This window comes from Meleagris gallopavo, chromosome Z (genome assembly GCF_905368555.1).
Source record: "Meleagris gallopavo chromosome Z, MGAL_WU_HG_1.1, whole genome shotgun sequence".
In the NCBI taxonomy this organism is placed as follows: Eukaryota; Metazoa; Chordata; class Aves; order Galliformes; family Phasianidae; genus Meleagris; species Meleagris gallopavo.
The window spans coordinates 44,896,213-44,918,897 of NC_139435.1; the positions used below are offsets into that span (position 1 = coordinate 44,896,213).

Below are 22,685 nucleotides of genomic sequence, written 5' to 3' on the forward strand. Positions count from 1 at the left end.
TGAGAGTTTGTGGCATCTCTTTTATGGGCCCCTAGGCCGAGGCCATGGCCCTCTCTGTCTGAGAGAAGCATGTGAGGGATGGTGTAGCTGTCACCCAGCTCACACACCTCCTTCTGCCACATCCTGCTCCTGTCCCCAAGGGCATCATTCTGAGTGCAAATGTCATTCATGTAACCGAGCATTATAGGATTGGCCTCCGCAATTATTTTCCCTTCCCTCACCTCATTCTGCCCCTCTCATATTACCTGGACTCCTGTCAGCCCCAGCGCGTGGCTCCCCTCACACGCCAGGCTCGCTGCAGGCAGCAGGACCTCTTCCTTCGGCTGCAAGGTCAGTCCCACTAACGGCATCGCTTCTCTTGCAGTTGTTTCTGACACCAGGGCTGTTCCATCAGTTGGAAGCACCGCAGGATGCAGCATAACGCGACTGTAATTTATCAATCCACACGGCTCTTTGGTGCAGGAGGAAATGTGTCAGCCCACCATGCAGCTGCTTCAGAGGCTAACCCTTCAGTGACAGTTTTAAATAAGGGCAAAATCAGTTCCTCTGGTGTGTAACAACAGTGCGGGGAACATGATAGTTCTAGGAGTGGTATGTGAGCAGGAAACAGCTCTGTGCATTGGGGTTATGTTGTGCAGCAGTGTCTGACTGCTCAGAAGGGCCCCAGCTGGGCCCTGGTGGGGTTTGCATCCAGTCCCACCAGGAGGGGCCCGAAGAGAGGCCTCCTGCAAACCACAGCGTGTGCTGGGGCCAGCAAGCTGCCTGCCTGGCAAGGGACACAGCTTTTCCGTATCTCCTTTGCTCATAGCAATTGACTTAGGCATGCTTTTTGTTTAATTTCACTCAGATGATTAGATTTTTATACTCGCTCACAGGCCTGTGGAATTATAAGCAGAAAGAGGCTGAATTGCAGGTTATTTTCTGTAGAGTGCTGTGTGCTGCTTTGAGGTGCAGTCAGGAAGATGCTTGCACTGCCGCTGCTTCTGCTCTCTAGACATTCTAACTTAAGCCCTTTTTGGTCAGAAAGGCCAGGGGCAATGGGAAACTGGGGGAAAACACCTCTGATAGCTGTTGATAAAGATTTAATGTTTTAATTTGAATCTCACACTCCGAGCATGTAGAGTGAGGCAGCAAATGAAGAGCAATGTCAGCTGTTTTCTGGCATCTAAAAATGGTGTCTCCCTCATTTAGTCGCTTGTGATATTTATTGCAGAAGTTTCTAAGGTGCCCACAACTTCCATAGAAGGGCAGAGCAAACTTTCCCCTGGCATCTGCAGGCTTTAGCTAGGGATGACTCAAAGGCATAACTTCTCAGAAATAAAAGACCACCTCCGCCAATACCCATCTCCACCATGTGAACTTTCTGCTCACCGCTGGGTCAGCTTGACCCAACAGCTTAGCAGTGGAGAGGCACATATACGTTACCTGTGTGAACTTTGGCCATGACTCTGCCATTCCTCTGAAATGTCGCTCGGGGTCGCATGGTGTGGCAAGTAATACCATCCACGACCCGTCCAAATATTTAATCTTGTTCTATTTCTGGAAATGTCACTATCGCTGTAACCCTTGCACCTTCTTCCCTTCCTAGCTGCATGCACACGTGCTACCTGCTGTGAAGTAAAGGATAACCAGTGCAGGAGTAAACATAGCATATGATTCCTCTATAAGTTCAAGAAAGTAAAGGGTTAATAGCAAAAGCATTCATTTGCCTGTATTTAAAATAGTAGTAAAGTTTGTAAGTTTCTTAAAGGTTAACGAGGTGATCTGTGCATCTTCTGTAATTTATACTCCTCCGAAGTTTCCAGAAGAGGATGCCACAGCTTCACCTGTATGCAAGTCACAAGGCGGCTGTGTGCAAAGTGATCTGCTGGGAGCTGGGCACAGTGTGGCTGTCCATCAGCACAACATGAGGGATGCTCTGCAGCCTCTGGCTGCAACAGTGGGAGCTGTAGCATGGCCTGCTTCCTCTCCACTGCCAGATGTGATTAATATATTTTAACATTGGCTAGGGCATACTTCTTTTGGAAAGGACCGTCACCTTTAGCAAAGGCACTAGTCTAGGTATATTATGACAAAGAATGGAAACAAGTTCAAGGCCCTGAAATAGGCACTCTCCAAATTTCTTCACCCCAGCATTCACTCTTTGGTCACCAATGGTCCCAGCTCCTGAAATGACACTTGCAGTCCTTTTGGCTGTTTCTCCTCCAGCACCAGAACTGCAGCAGTGACTTCTGTTACATCTCACACTCAGCTTCTGTACTGACTCTACACTGTGTGTGAATTCATTTACCCTCTGTGGTGCTGATGTGCAGGAAATGGGACCAGTTCTGCTCAGCTGTGAAGAAAACTTGGGTTTGGAGACACATTATGATATGTGATGCATGGTTCATGCCTGTTATGCTGTGCCAACATTGCATTAATTCACTTCACAATCACCACTTACGCTCTCAAGAAGGCTTGTATGAATTGATTAAAATTGTTCACCATAGAGATTAATGTGTTTCTAGGAAAGTATGGAGAAAGAACATTTGAGCCAATTGCTCTGTGCTTCTTCTCTTCTGTAGAACAGTGTTTTTGCATTCTCCAAGTAAGTCCCAATGCCTTGGAAACAAAGCTTCAGAGGATCTGTGGTTGCCCATGACAGAGTCCATGTACTCTGCCTTTGGGCCAAAGGCATAAATAATCCTAGAGGTATACAAAAGACATCTCCACGTGTCGTCGTGGTTGGATACTAGCAAAAGCAAGGATACTGACTAGGATAAAGCAGTGATGAGAGACATAAAAAGAAAGCTAGTCAATGTGTAGCTACACATAAAACAAATAATTAGTAGAAATCTCTAAGAGAAGATGATAAATTTTATAGCAAAGGACAGTGACAGTAAATGCATAGGCAGGCAAGAAACAAGTGCTGTGTTTATTTGTACATCAGGCTGATGAGCCCCTCTGTTTTCTCCTCCTGTCTGGTGGACCTTCTCCTAATGCTGGTGCTTCCGTCCTGCACCACAGCAGCTTGGAACAGTTCTCAGTTTCTACCAGGAGATAGACAACTGTATTATCCAGAAATCATGCTATTTCTAAAGGAGAGAAAAAAAAAAAATGCAAACAAGACAAAATGCCCTTGTTTCTTATCAAGTGAGAATTCTTTCTCACTGTGTACAGTCATTGTTTAAAAGCTCTTTGAGTTGACTGCTGAAATTACCCACCATGTTGTTAAGTCAGTCATTATTGCTATTATTCCTAATACTGCTACTGCTATTATATGTGGACTGCCCTTGTAACACACAACCTGGGTTTGGTTGGTGCTGCAGCATTATATACATTTATATTCAGAACAACAGCCCTTGCTTATGGCAAATCCTATTAATTGAATTAGGAGTTTTGATAGAAAAGACTGTAGACCTCTTTCCAGAGCACCCCAGAAGATATTGTTCTTCTTTCCCACACAAAATTCCAGCTCTCTTGCTCTGACAGTCCCTTCACATTCATCAGCCACCAGCAGTGGTCCCTGCAACATCAGTGCCACACTGCAGATTCCCAAGGGCTGAAATGGCCATGGCCCTTTCAGACAGAAATCAAACTGCTTGCAGTGCTTTACAGTTTAGGGAAGGAAATGTAATGAGGTGACATGCTGGGCTTAAGTTGTACCAACAAGTGTGCAGATTGACATTGTTCAAAATAAAAAAAATCCTGCCTCACTCTGATCTTTTTTATTTTTTTAGGTAGTTCTCCTACACAGCCTGTGGCATCTCCAGTGTTGGAGGCTTTAGGAGCTCTTCAAGAAGCATCTATAAGGTAAATCAGAGCCTGCCTTGGGGAGGGGGAGAGTTTTCCATGATCCATCACAGAAAGTGTGTCCTGGGAAGCAGGAACACTTGATGGATGACAACATGATCCAAAAGACACATGCTCACGTGGCCTTCTAAATACAGTCCACATGTGATTACTATAGTTTAATGAGGTGTGTGGGTCAGATTCGCCCCTTGAAGCAATGCAATATTCAGAATGTACCAAAAAGATTCACACCTGATGTGTGCCTGGGGCTGCTGAAGGGATGGTGTCACTGTCTGCAAAGGGACAGAGAGCACAGCTTTGGGTTTTCAGGGCAACATTTTGACTGTAGGCCAATTCCATGCATTAGGGACGGCATCTGTGAAAAAGAACTACAAAACACATATCGTTGTTAAGAAAATACATCCTTTCTGAGACACTGAGGTATAGCACTAATAGTTTTCCTCAAATTAGTCACGAGCAAATATCTCCAGAGCTTGGGTTGCAGAAGCTACAGTGCAATAAGGCACGAGCACCATCCACCACAAACGCAATACTTCGTTTTGATTTGCAGTCCTACCATCTCTACTTTGTTTTTGGTATAGCTGCAAGAGCCTGTAATGCAGCTCTCACCAAAGTGAAGGCACTGATGGAGTAGAGGCACTCACAGAGGTCAGAGGGGCTCCACTACAGAGCCCAAAGGGAGTGGCCTGCTGGAAATCCACACTCACTAAAAAGAAAACCAAGTGAGGTGTTTAACTTCATGTGAAAAAATTGTGAAGAGATTATACAAAGAAATACCTTGATAAAGCCATGACAAAAACAATAGCAGAATCTTTTCTCGGAACTCTTCCATGTCCATTTCCCAAACAGGACTAGTCAGAGCCCCTCTTTAAGAAAATGTTTCCTTCAGCAACATAAATTGGAATTTGTGTTATTGATTTAAATACAACATACACCTTCTCAGGAGCCCAATCACTTGCAAAACTAGTTGCATTCTGATTCTGGGAAGAAAAAGACCAGCATTTTCTTCTTCAGACTTCCAGAACATGACAGTTTCTCTGCTAGACTGAGATAGTGTTTGTACTTAATCCCAAACTCATGGCTGAGCTCTGAACACATTTTTGGGAATAATAGATTAATTGGGCACATGGATTCCTAAGAGGTTTTTAAAGCCTGGATTATTTTACTGGTGCTGCTGTCTGCCTCTGGATCACTGCAGATTCAAGTAACCATTACATTTGTTCTTATTCTAGATCTTTGTGCAGGACACCTGGTATAAAGGTAAAAGAGTATCACTCTGTGTCTTGAAGGAAGAGAAGTCTCAAGTTTTTGAGTGGCTGGGAATCAGAAACTGCTATTTATAATGTGCATCTGCACTTTGTGTCTTAAAGAAGTCATTATACATGGGCTTCTGATGCTATATTTGCTGTTCAGAAAGCTTCTGTTATAGGTGCCTAATAGGTACAGAGTATTTCTGTATCTTTTCTGTAGCATTTTGAGTGTTAAAAATGATTATAGTGTTTCATAGCAGGGGAAAATGTATGTAGCCCAGTAGCTCACTGAGGGAAGTGGAACAAAGCATGCAGTGCTCTGTCTGCAATGTCCCCATGGCTTCCAGTTGCTGCCAGATCCAGGAATTTTGTTAGCCTGTTTAATTTTGTCTGCTAAATACACAGTTCATTTCTCTTCCACGTGCTTGTCCAATATCGCTGATATCGCACACCACTTACCCTCATTGTTCTTTCACAGGGAGTTCCCTAAGTCCATGACCACAGTTGTATAGAGCTGCCTTTGTTTTGGTTTTTGCTCCTATTTGATGGAATGTGGTCTTGTACTGGAAAAGATAGTGAAGAGTTGACCTTTATTCCCATACCAGTCAGGGTTTTCACGATTCAAGCATGTTGAGCACTCCTTCCTGTGGTGATTTATAGCCTATTCCAACTTTAGTCCTATAGTAGAAAAAGCACAGTTTTTAACAGGCCAAGGTAATGCAGAAAAAGCATGAGGGTTCTGTTGGTGACAGCACTGTAAGGACATTCATTAGTGCCACATCCCATCACATGTGACCATACTTTACTGCATCTTACCATACTCACTTACCGGTCATTGAAAATATGTCTCCAGATAACATGTTGCTATGGAGCAAACTAAAGGATTTAATTATAGTCCTAAATCATGAAAAAAAAAAAAAAAAAAAAAAAGCCACTGGTTTAGAATTGTGTGCTCAATACAGAATAAAAATCAACCAATTTCCAACCCTACTAAAGGTACCTTTCCACTCTAGATAACTGGATTCAATAATGCTACATAGCTAGAGAAACTCTGTAAACACTAACCATTTATCTGAACACACAATTTCAGTGCAAACGTACAATAAAAGTAGATTGCTTCTTTTACAGGGGCACTGTTAAAATTTATGGTTTATTTGTCATGCACACTGTGAGAGGGCTCTGAGTTGATGCTGGGCTGCTTTCTCTTGCAGAAATCGTGTCCTCCAAGAGGGATGGCTGGCACCTTTGGTCGTCTCCTGGCTGGCCGTGTGACTGCTGCACTTTTTGCAGCAGCAGGCACAGGGGTACTCACCACTGGGTACCTCCTCAACCAGCAAAATGTGAAAGCTGCTGTGCATGAGAAGCGGAAGCTCTTCCCTCCCAGGTGGGCGCTATAGGCTAGGCATCCCGTTGGCTCCGCGGAGGAGGAAGATCCTCATCAGAGCGGCAGAGTCCTCATGCAGTCACCCCGTCTGTGTGCCTGAGGACTGACAACCTGACAAACAACACCCTTTGCTGGTCACCTCAGTTTTACACCAACAGTGACTCTCAAGACAAGAAAGGGGTGTGTGATAGTATCGACACTCAAAAAACACTGCCAAACAGTGACAAACCTACAAAATACTTCAAATTTCTGGCAAAACACTAAATTAATCCTATTTTATCTCATCAGCTATGTAGCACTGATGGGACTGGCTGACAGTACAGACTCTACCATTAGGAACTGTGAACATACTTCCATCATTTAAGTAGCAAAAATTTTTCCTGTGTAATTGCAGCACTTCCTACTTCTGCTGCAAACTGGTTGGCTGATGATTAGAAACTAACTACAGATCTTAATGTACAGGTTGACTTTGCTGGTGATGTTTGTGAAGAACAATAGTGATCAGGCTCTGCCAGTCTCTTTTTCTCAAGTATGGATAAGATACTAGTTAAAATAAATTCTAATTGAAATAATAGGGTTATGCATCAGACAAAATGTTACAAGGTAGGTGGGGTATGATTTGATTGCAAAAATGTCTTAATAAGCATAATATCTCCATTTTGTGGGGAACACCAAGCTGAGTGATACAGTCAAAATGCTGGAAGGAAGAGATACCTTCCAGAGAGACATTGACAACCTTGAGAGGTGGGCCTATGCAAACCTCGTGCAGTTGAACATGACCAGTGTGCTGCACCTGTGTTGAGGCAATCCCAAACATGAATGTTTTTGGTGAAGAGTGGATTGAGGGCAGCGCAGAGGAGAAGAACCTGTGGTTGCTGGAGGATGAAAAGCTCAATACTGTGTTTGCAACCCACAAAGAAAACCATATCCTGGGCTGCATCAAAAGAGGTGTAAACAGTGACTCTGTCTTTCTGCTCTACCCTTGTGAGATCCCACCTGGAGTACTGTGTTCAGCTCGGGGGCCCACTATCTAAGAAGAACATGGATCTGTTGGAATGAGCCTAGAGGAGAGCTATGAGGATTATCAGAGGGATGCAGCACCTCTCCTGTGAAGAGAAACTGAGATAGTTAAGGTTGTGCAGCTTGGAGAAGAAAAAGTTTTTGAGAGACCTCACTGTGGCCTACCAGTCCCCAAAGGGGTCCGAAGCTGGACAGGGACTCTGTGTCAGGGAGTAACAGGATGAAGGGTAATGGCTTTAAACTGAAAGAGGAGAGATTTGGGTTAGATGTTAGAAGGAAAATCTCCACAGTGAGAGTGATGAGGCTCTGGCACAGCTGCCCAGAGAAGGTGTGGGTGCCCCATCCCTGGAGGCATTCAAGGCCAGGTTGGATGGGGCCCTGGGCAGCCTCAGCTGACGGTGGATACCCACGACAGGGATTGGGACTAGGTGGACTTTAAGGTCTCCCTTCCAACCCAAACCATTCAAACATTCTATTATTCTATGATTTTTCGTGGCTTGGAATGTGGTTCAGCTTTACATAAACAGTAATTATACAAGTACAGAAACAGCAGGTATTGCAGATAAGTTAGCTTTCAACTGACAGAGACCAGACAGTCCCACTGATATCCACACAGCTGTGAGAGTACCTTGTCTTAGAATTACAAATCCTTTTTCAACTTAATTCCCTTCCTGCCTAACAAAACAACATTAGAACTCATTTATTTCTGTCTAGGAGTGTCTCAGCAGAGATCTGATGGGGTTTAGCACATTTTCAAAGCTCATCAAGATCTATTTCACGGTTGCTCCAGGTAGCAGAAAGCTGCAATTATATGAGGGGTTATTCATCTGTGCACAGGTTGGGGCATTTTGAGTGACCTGAATGTTCCTCCTCTCCTAAAATTTGGTGCAACATATAAACAAAGAACTAATTTTACTTTCAAGTCTTGCAGTATACTTCATGTGTCATGATCCCTTTAATAATTCTGTGAATTAGCAAAGATCACTGTTCAAAGTTACAGTGTTAATTGCTTGGGATGTTTTTTCTCTTCAGCGCAGACTATCCAGATCTTCGCAAGCACAACAACTGCATGGCTGAGTGTCTCACCCCAGCCATTTATGCTAAGCTGAGGGACAAGCTGACTCCCAATGGCTACAGCCTGGACCAGTGCATCCAAACCGGGGTAGACAATCCTGGCCATCCTTTTATTAAAACTGTCGGCATGGTTGCAGGTGATGAAGAATCCTATGAGGTAAAATGCTTTCATAAAATTATTGTGTTTGTTGTTGTTTTTATGGTCATCAGTTGAACAGTGCTTCCTGGCAGGGTATGCACTCCTAAGATAAGTAACATTCCAGAGAGTATATAAGAGGCAGGCCACGTTTACAAAGACAATGCATTCCCTACTCTTCCACATTAGAAAATGCACAAACATGAGGCATTGCTACATGTACCCTCTCTGCTGCAGTCAAAGCTAATAAAGTACAGCTGCTTTAGAGCAATATTCTACCTGCCTCCAGCAGCTGCTCTTCTTCCTACTACTAAACTTAGTTTATGGCAAAACTATGCAACCCTGAGATACACAAGATGAAGGTAATGTGGAAATTGTATTGTGGAACACCTAAGGCAGAAATGAAATGAAAATGTCTTCTGGGAATTGCCAGACACCTTTAATCTACAGCTATTGGATCATGACAAAAGAAGAAAATAGACACCATTAAGATGGACAGGTTTATTTAACACTGAAGTAGTAAGAAGAATAGGAAAAAAAGAAGAAAATTCTTATTTTTCTTGACCTCTGCAGTCTGTTTCCTTCAGTCCATCACACAACGGTACGTATTATTATATGGTCTCTTAACAGCATCCCAAATGCTGGGCCATTCCAGCAAGATGGATTGGGACATCTGACATTCTGGATGATCAGCTCCTGCAGTTCAGTTTTCCCCTTTAGATGTGGTGGCTACTCTGCAAAGCTGCTGTGGCTACTGACCCATGGCTGAATGAAGGTGTGGTTGTGGCCACAGCTGACGCAAGTGACTCTAATGAGGATCATAGTATTGGTCCTGCGTGACCTAAAAGCAGGAGGCAAGCTGCCAAGATACTCTATGTGTTCTGGTTGGCAATACATTCTGAAATCTAGTCTGGTTGTCACAGCATTCTGCACCTGTCTGTGGTAGCCAAAGCAGGCTTGTAATCTGCTATTACACCTTCATTTTGTGTGAAGATCTGCAACCACTACAGAGCTCTGTTTAGGTCAATATGCCCTTTTCATACTTACCCCTGTCAGCATTTGCAAAGCTCCCTATCTATGCCAAGGTGTTTCTCCTGTGGCCAAGGCTCATGCTTTTCTGTGGTGTGGCAGACTCTCTATTGATTTTTCTGGCTTCCATAGGTGTTTGCTGAGATTTTTGACCCTGTCATTAAAGCAAGACATAACGGCTATGATCCACGCACCATGAAGCATCACACTGACCTGGATGCGTCCAAGGTAAGACTGAAATAAAATAATAAGGAAGTAAAAGATCAGGACTGCTTCCCACAATTATAGTATTGCTGCTGTAGCCTTCCATCCACGGTGGGACTTTCAGCTGAAGGACCAGCTGGTTACTCTGCCATATCCTGGGTCAAGATCCTCAAGCAGAAGCATGTCCCTCCTTCTGTAGATTGGAATTTTTCTTCTAACAGTGTAGCAAAACACCATGCATCAACCATAAAATCCCACGTTCTTCCTTCAGATCACCCATGGCCAGTTTGATGAGCGCTATGTCCTCTCCTCACGTGTGCGCACTGGCCGCAGCATCCGTGGCCTGAGCCTTCCTCCTGCCTGCACAAGGGCTGAGAGGAGAGAGGTGGAAAATGTTGTGGTCACCGCTCTAGCTGGGCTGAAAGGAGACCTTGCTGGAAAGTACTACAGCTTGACCAACATGTCTGAGAGGGATCAGCAGCAGCTTATTGATGTAAGTATAGCTCCAGAGCTGACACTGTCTACACTTACCCTTGTTTATTTTTATCTTCACCTTCCTGTAGGGTACATGTTTTCCTTGTAGTTAAGGACGATAATCATAGTGTAACAATCCAATGGTTATTGGCCCAGCAATATTTTTAACTTAATGGCACATTATCCAGGTTCTGTGTTTTGGCTATACGCATGTACTTTGTGTGGTAGGCACATGGAGTTATGTTCTGGATATCAAGCTCTTTGTGAAATGTATGTGGGTGCTGCTGCCATCTCTTTGGACAAATAAGCAGTAAATTCAGGACTTTTTCTTGATTATTTTCTTGATCAAAGATTGACATTTCCTATATAAATAACCATTCTAACTACAAATGTTACGTATTAGAATATTACATATTATTTGTATTCCAGACTGTCAGGGTTGGGGCTTTTATCTATGACTTCTTTATGTCAAAATTACATGAATTCTTTCCCTGGAATAGTTGTAGCCTACTGCGCCCTGATGGCTTTTTTCCAGTCCTATAAATGCACTTATGAACTTGAAGGGTCCAAAGCAATTCTCATTGTCACAGAGATGGAAACACAAAGATTTCCACCATGGATTTATGTCATTGTTCAGTTCTGCAGAGATGTTTTGAGGTGGTCAAAGTTTCCAAGTGCTAACCTGGCATAAATAGCAATCACCTTGAAAACCCATAGCAGGGATTCATGTTGAGATTTTGAAAATCATAAAAATCTATAAGATTGTTTTAAAAAATGAAAACAAAACAGCAACAAAACAAATGTTGCATGTGCATTTTAAATATCCAAAGGAATGTCTGTACCCTGTTAGCTATATTTATGACACAGTCATTTGTTACATCAACACAAAGGCAGCTGATGAAGTAGCATAACTATTTATAACACTACAATCAGGAGTCATAGTCTGGATTAACCAGGAGTTATGAATTTATGTAAAGTCAGAAATTTTTTTTATTTAATGTTCCTGGTGATATATTTATTGGCAAGATGTTGGTTACCTGTGTGGACTTTACTCCATTGTCCTTTTCATCAGGAGAGAGCTCTTCAGAAAGCAGAGATCAAAACAGGGCTGTGGAAAATCAAATTCTTTGCAGTTCAAGGTTAAATTATTGGGGAGGTGGAATAGGTTCACTGATTCAGCATTTTGCCTTATTTTGCTAGCTTTTACAGTAGTGCAAATTAATAAAAATCAGGGCATTGAACGCTGTAACCCCAGGTTCTATTTTTTACTCATAACATTGCCTTCTCCCTTCAGTACTTTAAGACCTCGAAACCTCAACGTGTGTCTTAGAGCTTGCTGTCACTGTTTAGCAGGCACCATTTGATCTCTGTAAGACAAAATCAGTGCACTCAGCACGGAAGGCATTGAAGATTTGGGCCGTATGCTTGTATGAGAAAGTAATAGTACTCAGCTATTCACTTGCAAAAGGATGCCTTTTTCTCTCAAACAGAAGAGCAGAATAGAGCAGGTAGAGGAAATAAATGTCTTGTCCCTGTGGAACTCCATATCATTTTCCCCTGCATGTGCCTATCACAGAGCATTCAGAGATGAAAGCTGAAAATCCTCCACTAAGGGGGAAAAGAAAGTAAATTTTATTAGCTTGTCTATCATGTCATATTTATTCTGGATAGCCTCGGTATTAATCTTAATTAAACTCCAGGGGAAAAAAAAAAAAAAAACAACCACATACAATATTTGACAAGGTAGCGATTGAGGAATTGAGAACTAATTATTTTTCAGCACACACATTAAAATCTTATCTGCTTTGGAACAAAAAGAAATCTCAATTAAAAAAAAAATAATTGGAATATGACAAGTCTGTGGCACACTGAGTGCTAAGTTTATTAACGCTGGAGACAGCATCACTGCTGAAGAGCTGCACAAGGCTGTGATGCCAGAGGTCGAGCCCAGCATAGTGCTATCTCTTTTCAAAACTAGCGCTGGATATTCTGCAGTCTGTAAGGGCTAATTGCCTTCCCCTGCAAGAAGTGTTTTGGGAAAACACTTTTGTACATTGCCAATACTATCAAAAGCCTGCAAGAGTCAGGAAAATTCACCTGGGTAATGTGCTTTATGCTTTCAGAAGAAGGAACCAGATTCACAGGGTATACTACATCATTTACTTGTACACTAATTGCCTTCATGTAAAATGTATTGATACAAAATTATACTGCTTCCCTGAATAAACTTGAATTTTGTTTCCTTTTCTCTCTCTCCCTTTCTCTCTTGCCCCATTTCCATGGCCAGGATCACTTTCTCTTTGACAAGCCAGTGTCCCCTCTGCTGACATGTGCTGGGATGGCTCGTGACTGGCCGGATGCCAGAGGAATCTGGTATGTTGTGTGGCATCTGCTGTGTTTTAAAGATTGTATTACTGTTCTCCTTGCTCGTCTTAGCTTTGCAGCCATGCTGTCCTGATACTCACAGCATATTTAGTTGCTTTAAAAAAAAAAAAAAATCTTGCTTAATTAATATATAATATTAATATATAATATATATATATATCCAAGAATCCAAGAAAGGGCAATAGAGTGAATAAGACCTTTATATTCACAGAATATTTTTATATAATCTCTAATAATATCAGTACAACACCGCAACATAAGCATGGCTCCTTCTTTGGGTCATTATCTCCAATTTTTTCTATTTCTAGTTAAAAATTTGATTTGGGAAAAGGCCTATCAGTCACCATGAAACCAGTATAGCTGAGGTTAGGAAAGCAGCTGTAACAGCAGTCAGCAGTGATACTGACAGCTGGGAACCACTGGCCATACAGCTGCAGGCACTGCATCACTAATTCTTGCCTCCTGTCCCAATAGACAGGGGTTTTATCAGTTTCCTGAGCTGAAAGTAACACTTTCTCTCCCAGTGATGTGGGCAAAGATGAGATACAGCAGAAGTTGAATTTCTCATTTTCTTCTGGGTCTGTTCCTTCTTTCACAACGCAGTTGATAGGTTTTGTGCACAAACAGAATATTTTCTATGGATATAATGAAATAATAGCCCTCAGATCAGTACACACTGACCAGAAGACAATGACAGCGGATGGCTGTGCAGTGCATCTGCATCTCTCCTAGAATATCTATGGATTACCAAATATTTTAATCTTGAAAAAGTAGGCAAAAAGGACTATGAGAAGTCATCTAGCTTATCTTCTTGTTCTAGGAATGGTCAAGACTTTCAAAGACATTGAATTTTGATGTGAGGAGAAATTTCCTCCCCACACTGGGAACACTGGCTTGTGTTCAGCACATCCAGAATTATTGAAACAAACTAAAGCTGCTTTCTGCTTGGAAGCAGGCACTGTGGAACCTGACCACTCGTGAAAACTAATGACTGTTAGAAATCTGTGAGGATTCTTGTTTCAATGAACTTCAGATTTGTTCCCTGGTCCCCATTTATATCTGAGAAAGAGACTTGCTCCAACAAGGTGATAAATTTGAGGCATCCCATCTGCTTTCTGTTTTCAAACAGAAAAAGTGCTAACAATGTAGACACTATCCAGTGATCCCAACTTGAATACAATTAGGCTTGTTTTACATGCAAAATACTCAGTAGAATGGAAAGAAAATAAGACTGAGAAGTTTGTCAATGGAAATTGGAAAATCAGACACTCTTCTGCAAGAAATTGTTGTTTAGATGCATGCACATTCTGGAGTTTATCTTGCTTAGAAAGGTGAGATACTGTCCTTGTTCTGGGAGTATTCCCAGCAGCCTCAGGAACAGCAAAGGCTCCGTTTTAATGCTGTTGGTCCCACAGCTTGAAGAAGTCACTAATTATAGGGGGGCTGAGTCAAGCCAACACCAACCTGTCTGGAAAAGCCTACTCTGAATATTCATACGTGACAGAAAATGATGTTCTTGGGTCTCAGGTAACCTTAACGTCAGGGCACAGGATGTTTGTACCTGCACAATTCTGTGTCAGCAAAAGGCTTCACAGTGGCAAATAAGCTGAAAATCATGCTTGGAGAACTAAACTTCCATATTTCATATGTTTCAAACTTGGTAATATTCCAGTATTTGTACAAAGGAGTCTGATCCTGCCAGACATATACTACATGCTGCAAGAAAGACTGTGGATAACACAGAGAAAGTGGAGGAAGGCCACTAAAAGTTGCCTTGGGTTTAACTTGGCTCTTTACATGCTTAGCTACAGTGAACTGTTTAAAGTAGGAGTAGGTAACTTCAGGATTCATAGCTTGACTGATGACCCAGCAGCTCCAGTGCAGTGCCCACATATAGGTGCTATCCTCCATGTAACTTGATGGTTGTGGTCATACAGTGCAACCAAGTGGTAAAGCAAGCTCAGAGATTTGAAGTAGAGAACACAGCTAAGTAAAGACGCAGGGCCTGGCCCCCAGCAGCATGTAAACATCACTTTTCTTTCCTAGCTGCACAGTATAAAGAGATCAATAAAAAACATCCTCACAGACAGTGGATGTAGGGCTGGTATGCTCCCCTTCATGTCTGCCAGCTGTGCTTGAGCTGGAAGACAACATGTTCCTCTTGTCTCAACCCTTACCCTGCAGAGCAATATTACTTTGCTGCACTTATCTTCCACAACGTCCTGAAAGGCTGTGATAAAGGTGAGGGTAGTAGAATTGCATTTGTCTCATGCTTTAAAGTAACACTTTTCCTCTCAACCAGGCATAACAACGACAAAACATTTCTCATCTGGATTAATGAAGAGGACCATACCAGAGTGATCTCCATGGAGAAGGGTGGAAATATGAAACGGGTGTTTGAAAGATTTTGCCGTGGCTTAAAAGAGGTAAGAACTTGAGTTTGTTTTTCCTGCCTGGATGCTATTGGGCAGTTGTCAGCACTGCTTACCGCGGTTCATATTGAACTGGCATTTCCAGGGGCAACAGAAACATCAGTCCTGAAAGCAAAACATACCAGTGCAGTTAAAGAAGGGAACAAAGGGAAATTGATAGCTGAGCCACAGAGAAAATAAACGGTCAGCTACTCCTAAAGACAAAAACAGCCTTCATGTATTGGTACACAGGCTAGACACTGTCCAGACAACGTGGGAATGGCTACAAGCTGGCTGCATTAGTTAGCCCCATGTACTGCTCAGATAGAGAAAAATTTCTTTAATTTCCTTTTCTGAGAAAAATAATTATACTTAGTCCCCCACAGGCTATGTGCAAAGAAGGTGCAGTGGGACAGGTGACACGGCGTAAGACTCTCCTCTGATAATCCTTCCCATCCTTCCTGCGTAGGTTGCCAGAGTACAAAAAACATTGTCTCCAAAACTGTAACGGTGTTACATAGAACAATCATTTCTCCCCATTGATGTCCCTGGCACACATACTTCATCTGAACTGCGAAGGAACGTAATTAAATTTAGGCATACATAAGTCAAGTACCCTCTCCCAAGAGTCAGAAGTCACTCTAGAATTGATATAAAACTCACTGGTAGCTCCATTTTGTTTGTTTGTTTTTCAATCCATACTGTTAGAGACTTTGAGGTTTTTGTGAACTGCAATCTTCCTAAGGTTAGAAATGCATTGCAAAGGCCATAATTCTGGGGTGAACATACGACTTCATGGGCAAAGGCCGTCCTCCCTGTCTCCGTCAGGACAGGGAGCTTTATGATAAGTGACCAAGAAGCTACAAGTTAATGACAGTGAGAAAATAATGAAGAAATTCTTGTACTATTCAGTGAAGAACTTGGCATCTGGTGTATGCAAAAGTTCCCATCAGGCATGGACCAGACTGAATTCAGGCGTGTATTTGTGCATTAGTGTTAGTGGAGTCCACTATCAGCACATGCACATGATGAGAAGAATTTCAGGTATAAGGAAATATCTTAGAACATGACATATATGCAACACTTTCTTTTCACTTTCTCTCTTTTTTCTTCATAGGTTGAAAGATTAATTAAAGAACGGGGCTGGGAATTCATGTGGAATGAACGCCTCGGGTATGTTCTGACCTGTCCATCCAACCTGGGAACTGGTTTACGTGCTGGAGTCCATGTCAAGCTGCCCAGGCTTAGCAAGGTACATGAGTCATTTAAAAGGCTAGTGACATAGGTCAGCTCCTCTGATTTACTGAGGAACAAATGATTTACAGAGAAACAAATGCAAAGTAACAGCTTACAGAGACTTCCTGTTAGTATGATATATAACAAGGTCCCAAGGATTATGTATGACTAATTAAGCAAACTTTTATTCTGCAAATTATTGTATTTGTTATGGAAATTAATGTACTTACAAAACAATGCCAAGACAGGCTGTAATCCATGGGTGTCAAACCTTTTGGCTTGCCTGGGCTGCCCTGAGTGAAGAATTGTTTTGGGCAGCATATATATGGATTGCTCTGAAAGCAATACCTCCTATTTATTTTCATGGAAACTACAACAGATACAAAGAGCACAAGAACACTGTTTGATAGAGCAAATTCTTAGCTACAAAGCACACTTTTTCAACATAGTCTCCACCATTAGCTCTGCAATTTCACCAGTGATAAACAAGAACTTGCATGTCACTCTTAAAAAAATCTGTTCCAGTGGAGGTGATGTACTGTTGCTGTTACTGTAGTCACATCCACTGGTTGGCCTCCAGAAATGTTCAGCAAGCATTAGTGAATGTCAGTGGGTGCCATTTTTCCTGCATGCAGGAATACAATTCCACACATTTGCTACATATGCACTCCCATGTTCTACACCAATTTTGCCAGGCTGCCCCCCTGCTGCCATCTGTCACAAGGCAACAAAATGTAACAGAATATAGGTGGGAATGTTCAGTTCCTACTGCCCTGCCACCAACATTTGCTTCTGATGTTGTGGGCCAACATCATAAAATAGGAGACGTTACTTTCAGAGCAGCCCTATATAGTTAATATATAAGTAACAAAACCTTTCAATTTTTTTTTTTAAATTAGAATATTTAAAATAAAACAGAGCAACAAAACCATAAAACTAGTGGGATATGTCATCCTGTTTTTGGAACCTAATGCATCACCCCAGTTTGATGGCAGTGGTGGCAATTCTTAGTGAGATCTCACGGTGTTCATCAGAGATTTTTGACAAGTTTATTTTTCCTGTGCTTCACCCTTGAAAGCAGTTGTTTACAAATGTACATACTGCCCCAAAATAATGATATGAACAAGATACCCCTTCTGAAGCAAGGAGTATTTCTCTTGATTAGGAGGGCTTATAGAAGTCCAGTAGAGACGTGATCAGATTGTTGAGTTGAATATCTGATTGCAACTCTATATATTCCATTTTAAAATTTGCAGGTCATGTACTTCTATCGACTGAAAATGGAGTCACAAACATAAACTTTTTCTAGCAATCTATTGTCAAATTCCTTTATCACAACAGAAAGCAGTGCTGCATATTTTTTGCAGTTCAGAGAACTGTGTTCAGCCAATGTATCAAAGTGCATACAGTTATGAGCCAGCACTGCATTGCACCCCATGCTCTGGTTACAGCCCACACAGTGCTGATGGCGCACTGCTTTGTGGCTGTTGTGAGTGATGGGTGCATGCCTGGAGTCAGGCCAAGATTGGTGGGGCTGAGCTGCTGCCACAACGGTGTGGGGCAGCGGCTGCAGCAGGGGCTGGGCTGGGCCACATGCGGCCTGCAGGCTGTGGGTTGGGTGTGCCTGCTGTAATTCAAGGACTGAGAAAACTCTGCCTGTGTGTCTGGAGATGCTACACATTAAGTCATGTATTAAAGCATTACAAGGTTTCAGCACAATACATAGGTTAAAAGGCTGTAAACAGAAATCTGTTTCTTCTGCTAGGATCCTAGGTTTCCAAAAATCCTGGAGAATCTGAGGCTGCAAAAGCGTGGCACTGGTGGGGTGGATACTGCAGCTGTAGCAGATGTGTATGATATCTCCAACCTGGACCGCATGGGTCGATCGGAGGTAACCTGATATCTTTTCCTTTTTTCCTCCTTGCTCTTTACACAGATCTGAAATGATACAAGTCAGTTTCCTTCCAACTGGGTTCACTCTAGTCTTAGAGTCACCTCAATGGGACTGTGGTGGTTTGCATTTCTAGATCCAGTGAAGATGCTTACAGAACAAAAAATTATACATGTGCATCAAGTGTTCGCCAAATATTCTTGTTATGGTAATGAGGAAAAAAAAAAAAAAATGCCATGAGAAGGCACCATAAATGTGACCTACTGCAAAATGTCAAGGAGAGAATTAAGGATTGTGTCTTAACCCACCAAGGGAATTGGGTACAGAAAGCAAGACAGAATTAATGTGTTGTTTTCCTTTTAGTATTCACATACTGTGAGAACAGGATGAGGTCAGTCCTTTCACTCCAAAATAACAGAAGGAGAAATTGTTGGTATCTTCTCATGTCCTGTGTCAAGATGAGCAGAAGACACAAAAGAGCTGGGTTTTGATCGGGAAAAATATTGGCTTGTCAGCTCTTAATTCCCCCTAATGTGCTATGATGAGATGAGTTCATCTCATGCATTTTTGAAGATATTTCAGTTTGAATGTGCATTTGTGGAGCCAGAGAGTGAAAACAACCCTACATCTTAGAAGGGAGGCTGCTTTCCTGGAAGACTATAGACATAAGACAGCTCTTATGAGCTCTTATGAGCAATTCTGCTGAAGGATGGTCAAGAAATGGCTGTGTCAGTGTTATAGCCTCCTTCCAGTAGCACTCCCAGAATGTTATTCCAGGTCATAAGCTACAGCTTCTGTTATGTTTTCTCTTGGGCACATTAAGAACAACTGATAGAAAAATTGAGCTGTCAAGGCCCTGTAAGAGTTTGGACAGAACACTGAAAATTATTTTTTCTTTTTTTTGGTTTAATGCAAGCAGTTAAGCTCCTGTGGATCCAAGCTGAAATATTCAAAAGTAAAAAGCTATTTACCATTATTATATGCAGAAACAGTATGCAGCAGATATTTATTAATATCTGAAGCATCACTGTGTGTGCTTTATACTAAATTAACTCTAAAAAGTATAAAAGGATTACACTGTATAATTCATTAAGGGATTCTATTGTATATGCACTGTAAATTTTCCTTATATATGAAGACACCCACTGAAGTCAGTGATGCTTCATAAAGCAAGCATTCAGAGAACTAAGCCAGGAGATACAATACAATCCCTGCCTTGAAGATTTTGAAATCTTAATAAGACAAGACAAACTCAACAAGATAAAAATGTTTTATTGTAAGATATATTTTTTTAGTTTTTAGTAAATAAATTCCATTATGTGGTAAATTTGTTTTCAGAATTGAATTATGTTCCCAAAGGTGCAAGATAAAATTGTTTGTATTTTTGTTTTGTTTCAGTTAGTGGTCAATGCAAACTTAATATGAAATTCCTGTTCTCCTGAAGGCTGCAAATTCAGACCTCTGATTTCCCAACACAGCTGGTCTATAACAGACAATACAATAAACTGCTGAGCCACTGACATGCTTCATTGCAAAAACAAATCCCTTGAAAATCAGTGACTGTCACAATCAAGCGACAGTGGGATTTAGTCTTTGCATTCAGTTTCAACAAACCAGTCATTAAAGGTTGTTAATGGACCATCTTGTGAAAATTAAGAAAAACTGGTACTATAGTTTGCTGACTACAGTGACAGTAACAACGCCCTAGGGCCTGGAGAAAGCCTGATGAGGGCAAGGCTTTTTGTATTCTTCTGCAATTTGAAAAGATTACAAAGACATCACTACACTCTGCCGTACAGAATTGCCAGTTTTGGTGCTGCTCTGGGCCTAAAGCTAATACCATCTCTGCCAGTGTATATCAAGAGTACCTCAATTGAAAACGAGTGGTACATGGTGTAGAGCCAGCATGCCTGCCAGAATTTTGGATGATGGCGTTTCCTTCAGAAATGTGGGTTCTGAGCTTGATGAACCATCTCAGCAAAGCCAGCATACCTACCAGTGTGGGTGGGAAATCTTTCCCTGAATGCAGGCAGCTGACAAGTTATTGTGACAGAACATGAGTTTATGATGATCTGTAAGGGAAAGCAGGGTCCTGATCCATGTCTGTGAATGTATGTAGTGCAAGTCTCTGGTGTCACATAGGGCACATGATCTCTGTGATGTGACCCTCCTTGGGTCCAGCTAAAATTGTTCTTGCGGAACAAGACAGTTTTTTTTCCTTTCTCTATTAATAGCATTACCTAAAGCTCTTACTACCTTTTTTTTTTCTTTCTATAGGTGGAATTAGTCCAGATTGTCATTGATGGGGTCAATTACCTAGTTGACTGTGAGAAGAAATTAGAAAAAGGTCAAGATATCAAGGTGCCACCACCACTGCCACAGTTCGGCAGGAAATGATCTTGCTGCTGATAACTGGTAATTGGCTGCCCTTCTGACAGAAAGGCACCTCTGTATATCTCTGTAAAAATAGCTTGTGTAATAAAGCACTGCCTGATACTTAATGTCTCTTTAAGTGTCTGGTTGCACAGTCTTTGTAGGATGCACGCAGTACAAGCACTTTGGTGGTACACTCTTCTGTGAGGCCTGCTTCCCTTTCTTTTTTGACTAGTGATACGGAAATCTCTAGCAGAATAATGCAAAAAGCACCAATCCTTAATTCCATCCTGCATTTGCACTTAAGAACATACTTCTGAAGTCTTGAATAAGCATCTGATTTTCACTTATAGATGCATTCTCTCCAGTTTCCGGCCAGGCAGGTACTGCAAAGTGCTAGCTGTTTTTTCTTTTGACACAACAATTAGCTCAGTTGTTAACTCAGTGGCATAAGTCTCAGAAGTCTAGCATTTGATCTATCATCAGGAGCTCACTGGTGTCTCTGAATGGGAGCTGCCACTTCTCTGTCCAGGACTGACCTGCAGATAAACTTCTTTACCATGTCATCTCAAACCCTCAGCAAAACAATTTCCTGATATTATGTATCCAACACAAGCCTGCCAGGGAACCAGGCTCCTGTAATTGTTATGTGATATGTATAAGGATGTGCTTAGGATATGCCTTAAAATGTATTATTCATGTGGTGAGCAGCTGGGTGGAAAGAACAAACAGCAGACAGCAACTGTCCCATTGCTGCTTCTTTGCATATTGAAACATACTCAGTGTTTCACTGTGACCACATTCAAAACACCAGTTCTCAGAAAACCAAACTACAACCAAAGAAGCCCAAAACATTTAGTGATGACTGCTGCCTGTGTTGCTGTTGAGCTGTCAGTAGTACTAGCCAAAAATGTCTCAATTCTTCAAATACTGTTGAGAAAACTTGGAAATTGTGGCAAGCCACTAAGACAGACTAGATCAGATCTCTTTTCCTGGCACCTGTGAGAGTGGGCAGGAGCAGGTGTCTGGAGAAGACCAGAGGAGCATTGTAAGCCTGTGGTTCTCCCTCTAGTACATTCCCAGCCTCCAACCCCTACTAATGCTGAAGCAGCTTCTGTGCCTTCAGAAGACTCAGTGAATTTCTCTCCAAAAATGACTCCTGTCCACTATGGAAGTTGAATAGAATATGGGTGTCAACCCATATTTCAGAAAAATGTATTACAGCCAAGACCTGTTGTTTTTTGAGAACAGCCCATCTTAGTTTAATTCTTTCCCTGTGTGTTAAGGATTCCCTCAGTAAAGTGTCTTTCACGAATGCTTCCAAGACAACATCTACTGTACCATGTCAAACCAAGCTGAAGCCCCTTGTGAAAGTTCTTCAGTGAGCCATGTCCGAAGAGCTGACTGCGAAGTTAATCATAATAATCAATTCCACTTTAAAAATCAATCAGATATTGAGAACTGACTGGAGAAATAGCAGCTCTTCTAAATCAACAGCATGATGCACTTCTGCTTCTTGCTCAAGGAAATCTGTTGCTGGAAACACAGGCTGGAGCTTCCACTTGATTGGTGTTTCTTCCTCATCTACACTATATGGATTACCTAATGATTTTCATCTTCCTAAACATTCATTAATAATTCAGTAAGTAGTTCTGGCAAAGGGAAAGGGAAGCCTGCTGACTTCACACAGAATGCAAACCACTAAATATGGAACAACTTCAGTGTTAGCTCTCCAGAATGCTCAGGCTAGTAGAAAATTCAACTGTGGACCAAAGTGCTCTGATTAGAGTCTCACTTTCCATGCACTGACATGCAAGGTGATGATAGACAGCAGTACAAAATCCAGCTGGCAGCCATTTGCTAGTTTCACTCCTGAGGAGTCCATATCAGAGCTGATGATGCTGTTTTAAGACCTTCAACAATGACCTGGATGTTAGGGTGCATTAAATAGTCAGCAAGTCCACTGCTAGCACTAAGTGAGAGGGAGCAGCTTGTATAGTGGAGAACAGGGCTGCAGTACAGAGGG

General features: G+C 41.9%; 1 protein-coding gene across 2 annotated transcripts; it reads left to right on the forward strand.

Moving 5' to 3' along the window:
* Positions 1–207: 207 nt before the first annotated feature.
* CKMT2 (creatine kinase, mitochondrial 2) lies at positions 208–20,782 on the forward strand. Of its 2 annotated transcripts, XM_010726096.4 has the most exons (12): positions 208–330; positions 3,720–3,792; positions 5,025–5,052; positions 6,254–6,426; positions 8,479–8,677; positions 9,818–9,913; positions 10,161–10,382; positions 12,651–12,736; positions 15,051–15,174; positions 16,277–16,411; positions 18,161–18,286; positions 20,564–20,782. In XM_010726096.4, the coding sequence occupies exons 4-12, from the start codon at positions 6,275–6,277 to the stop codon at positions 20,681–20,683; spliced, it is 1,260 nt and encodes a 419-aa protein (XP_010724398.1). In that variant the 5' UTR covers positions 208–330; positions 3,720–3,792; positions 5,025–5,052; positions 6,254–6,274; the 3' UTR covers positions 20,684–20,782. The 2 variants fall into 2 exon arrangements, with proteins under 2 accessions (XP_010724398.1, XP_010724395.1); XM_010726093.4 differs by lacking the exon at positions 5,025–5,052 and having other exon boundaries at positions 209–330.
* The last annotated feature ends 1,903 nt before the right edge of the window (positions 20,783–22,685 follow it).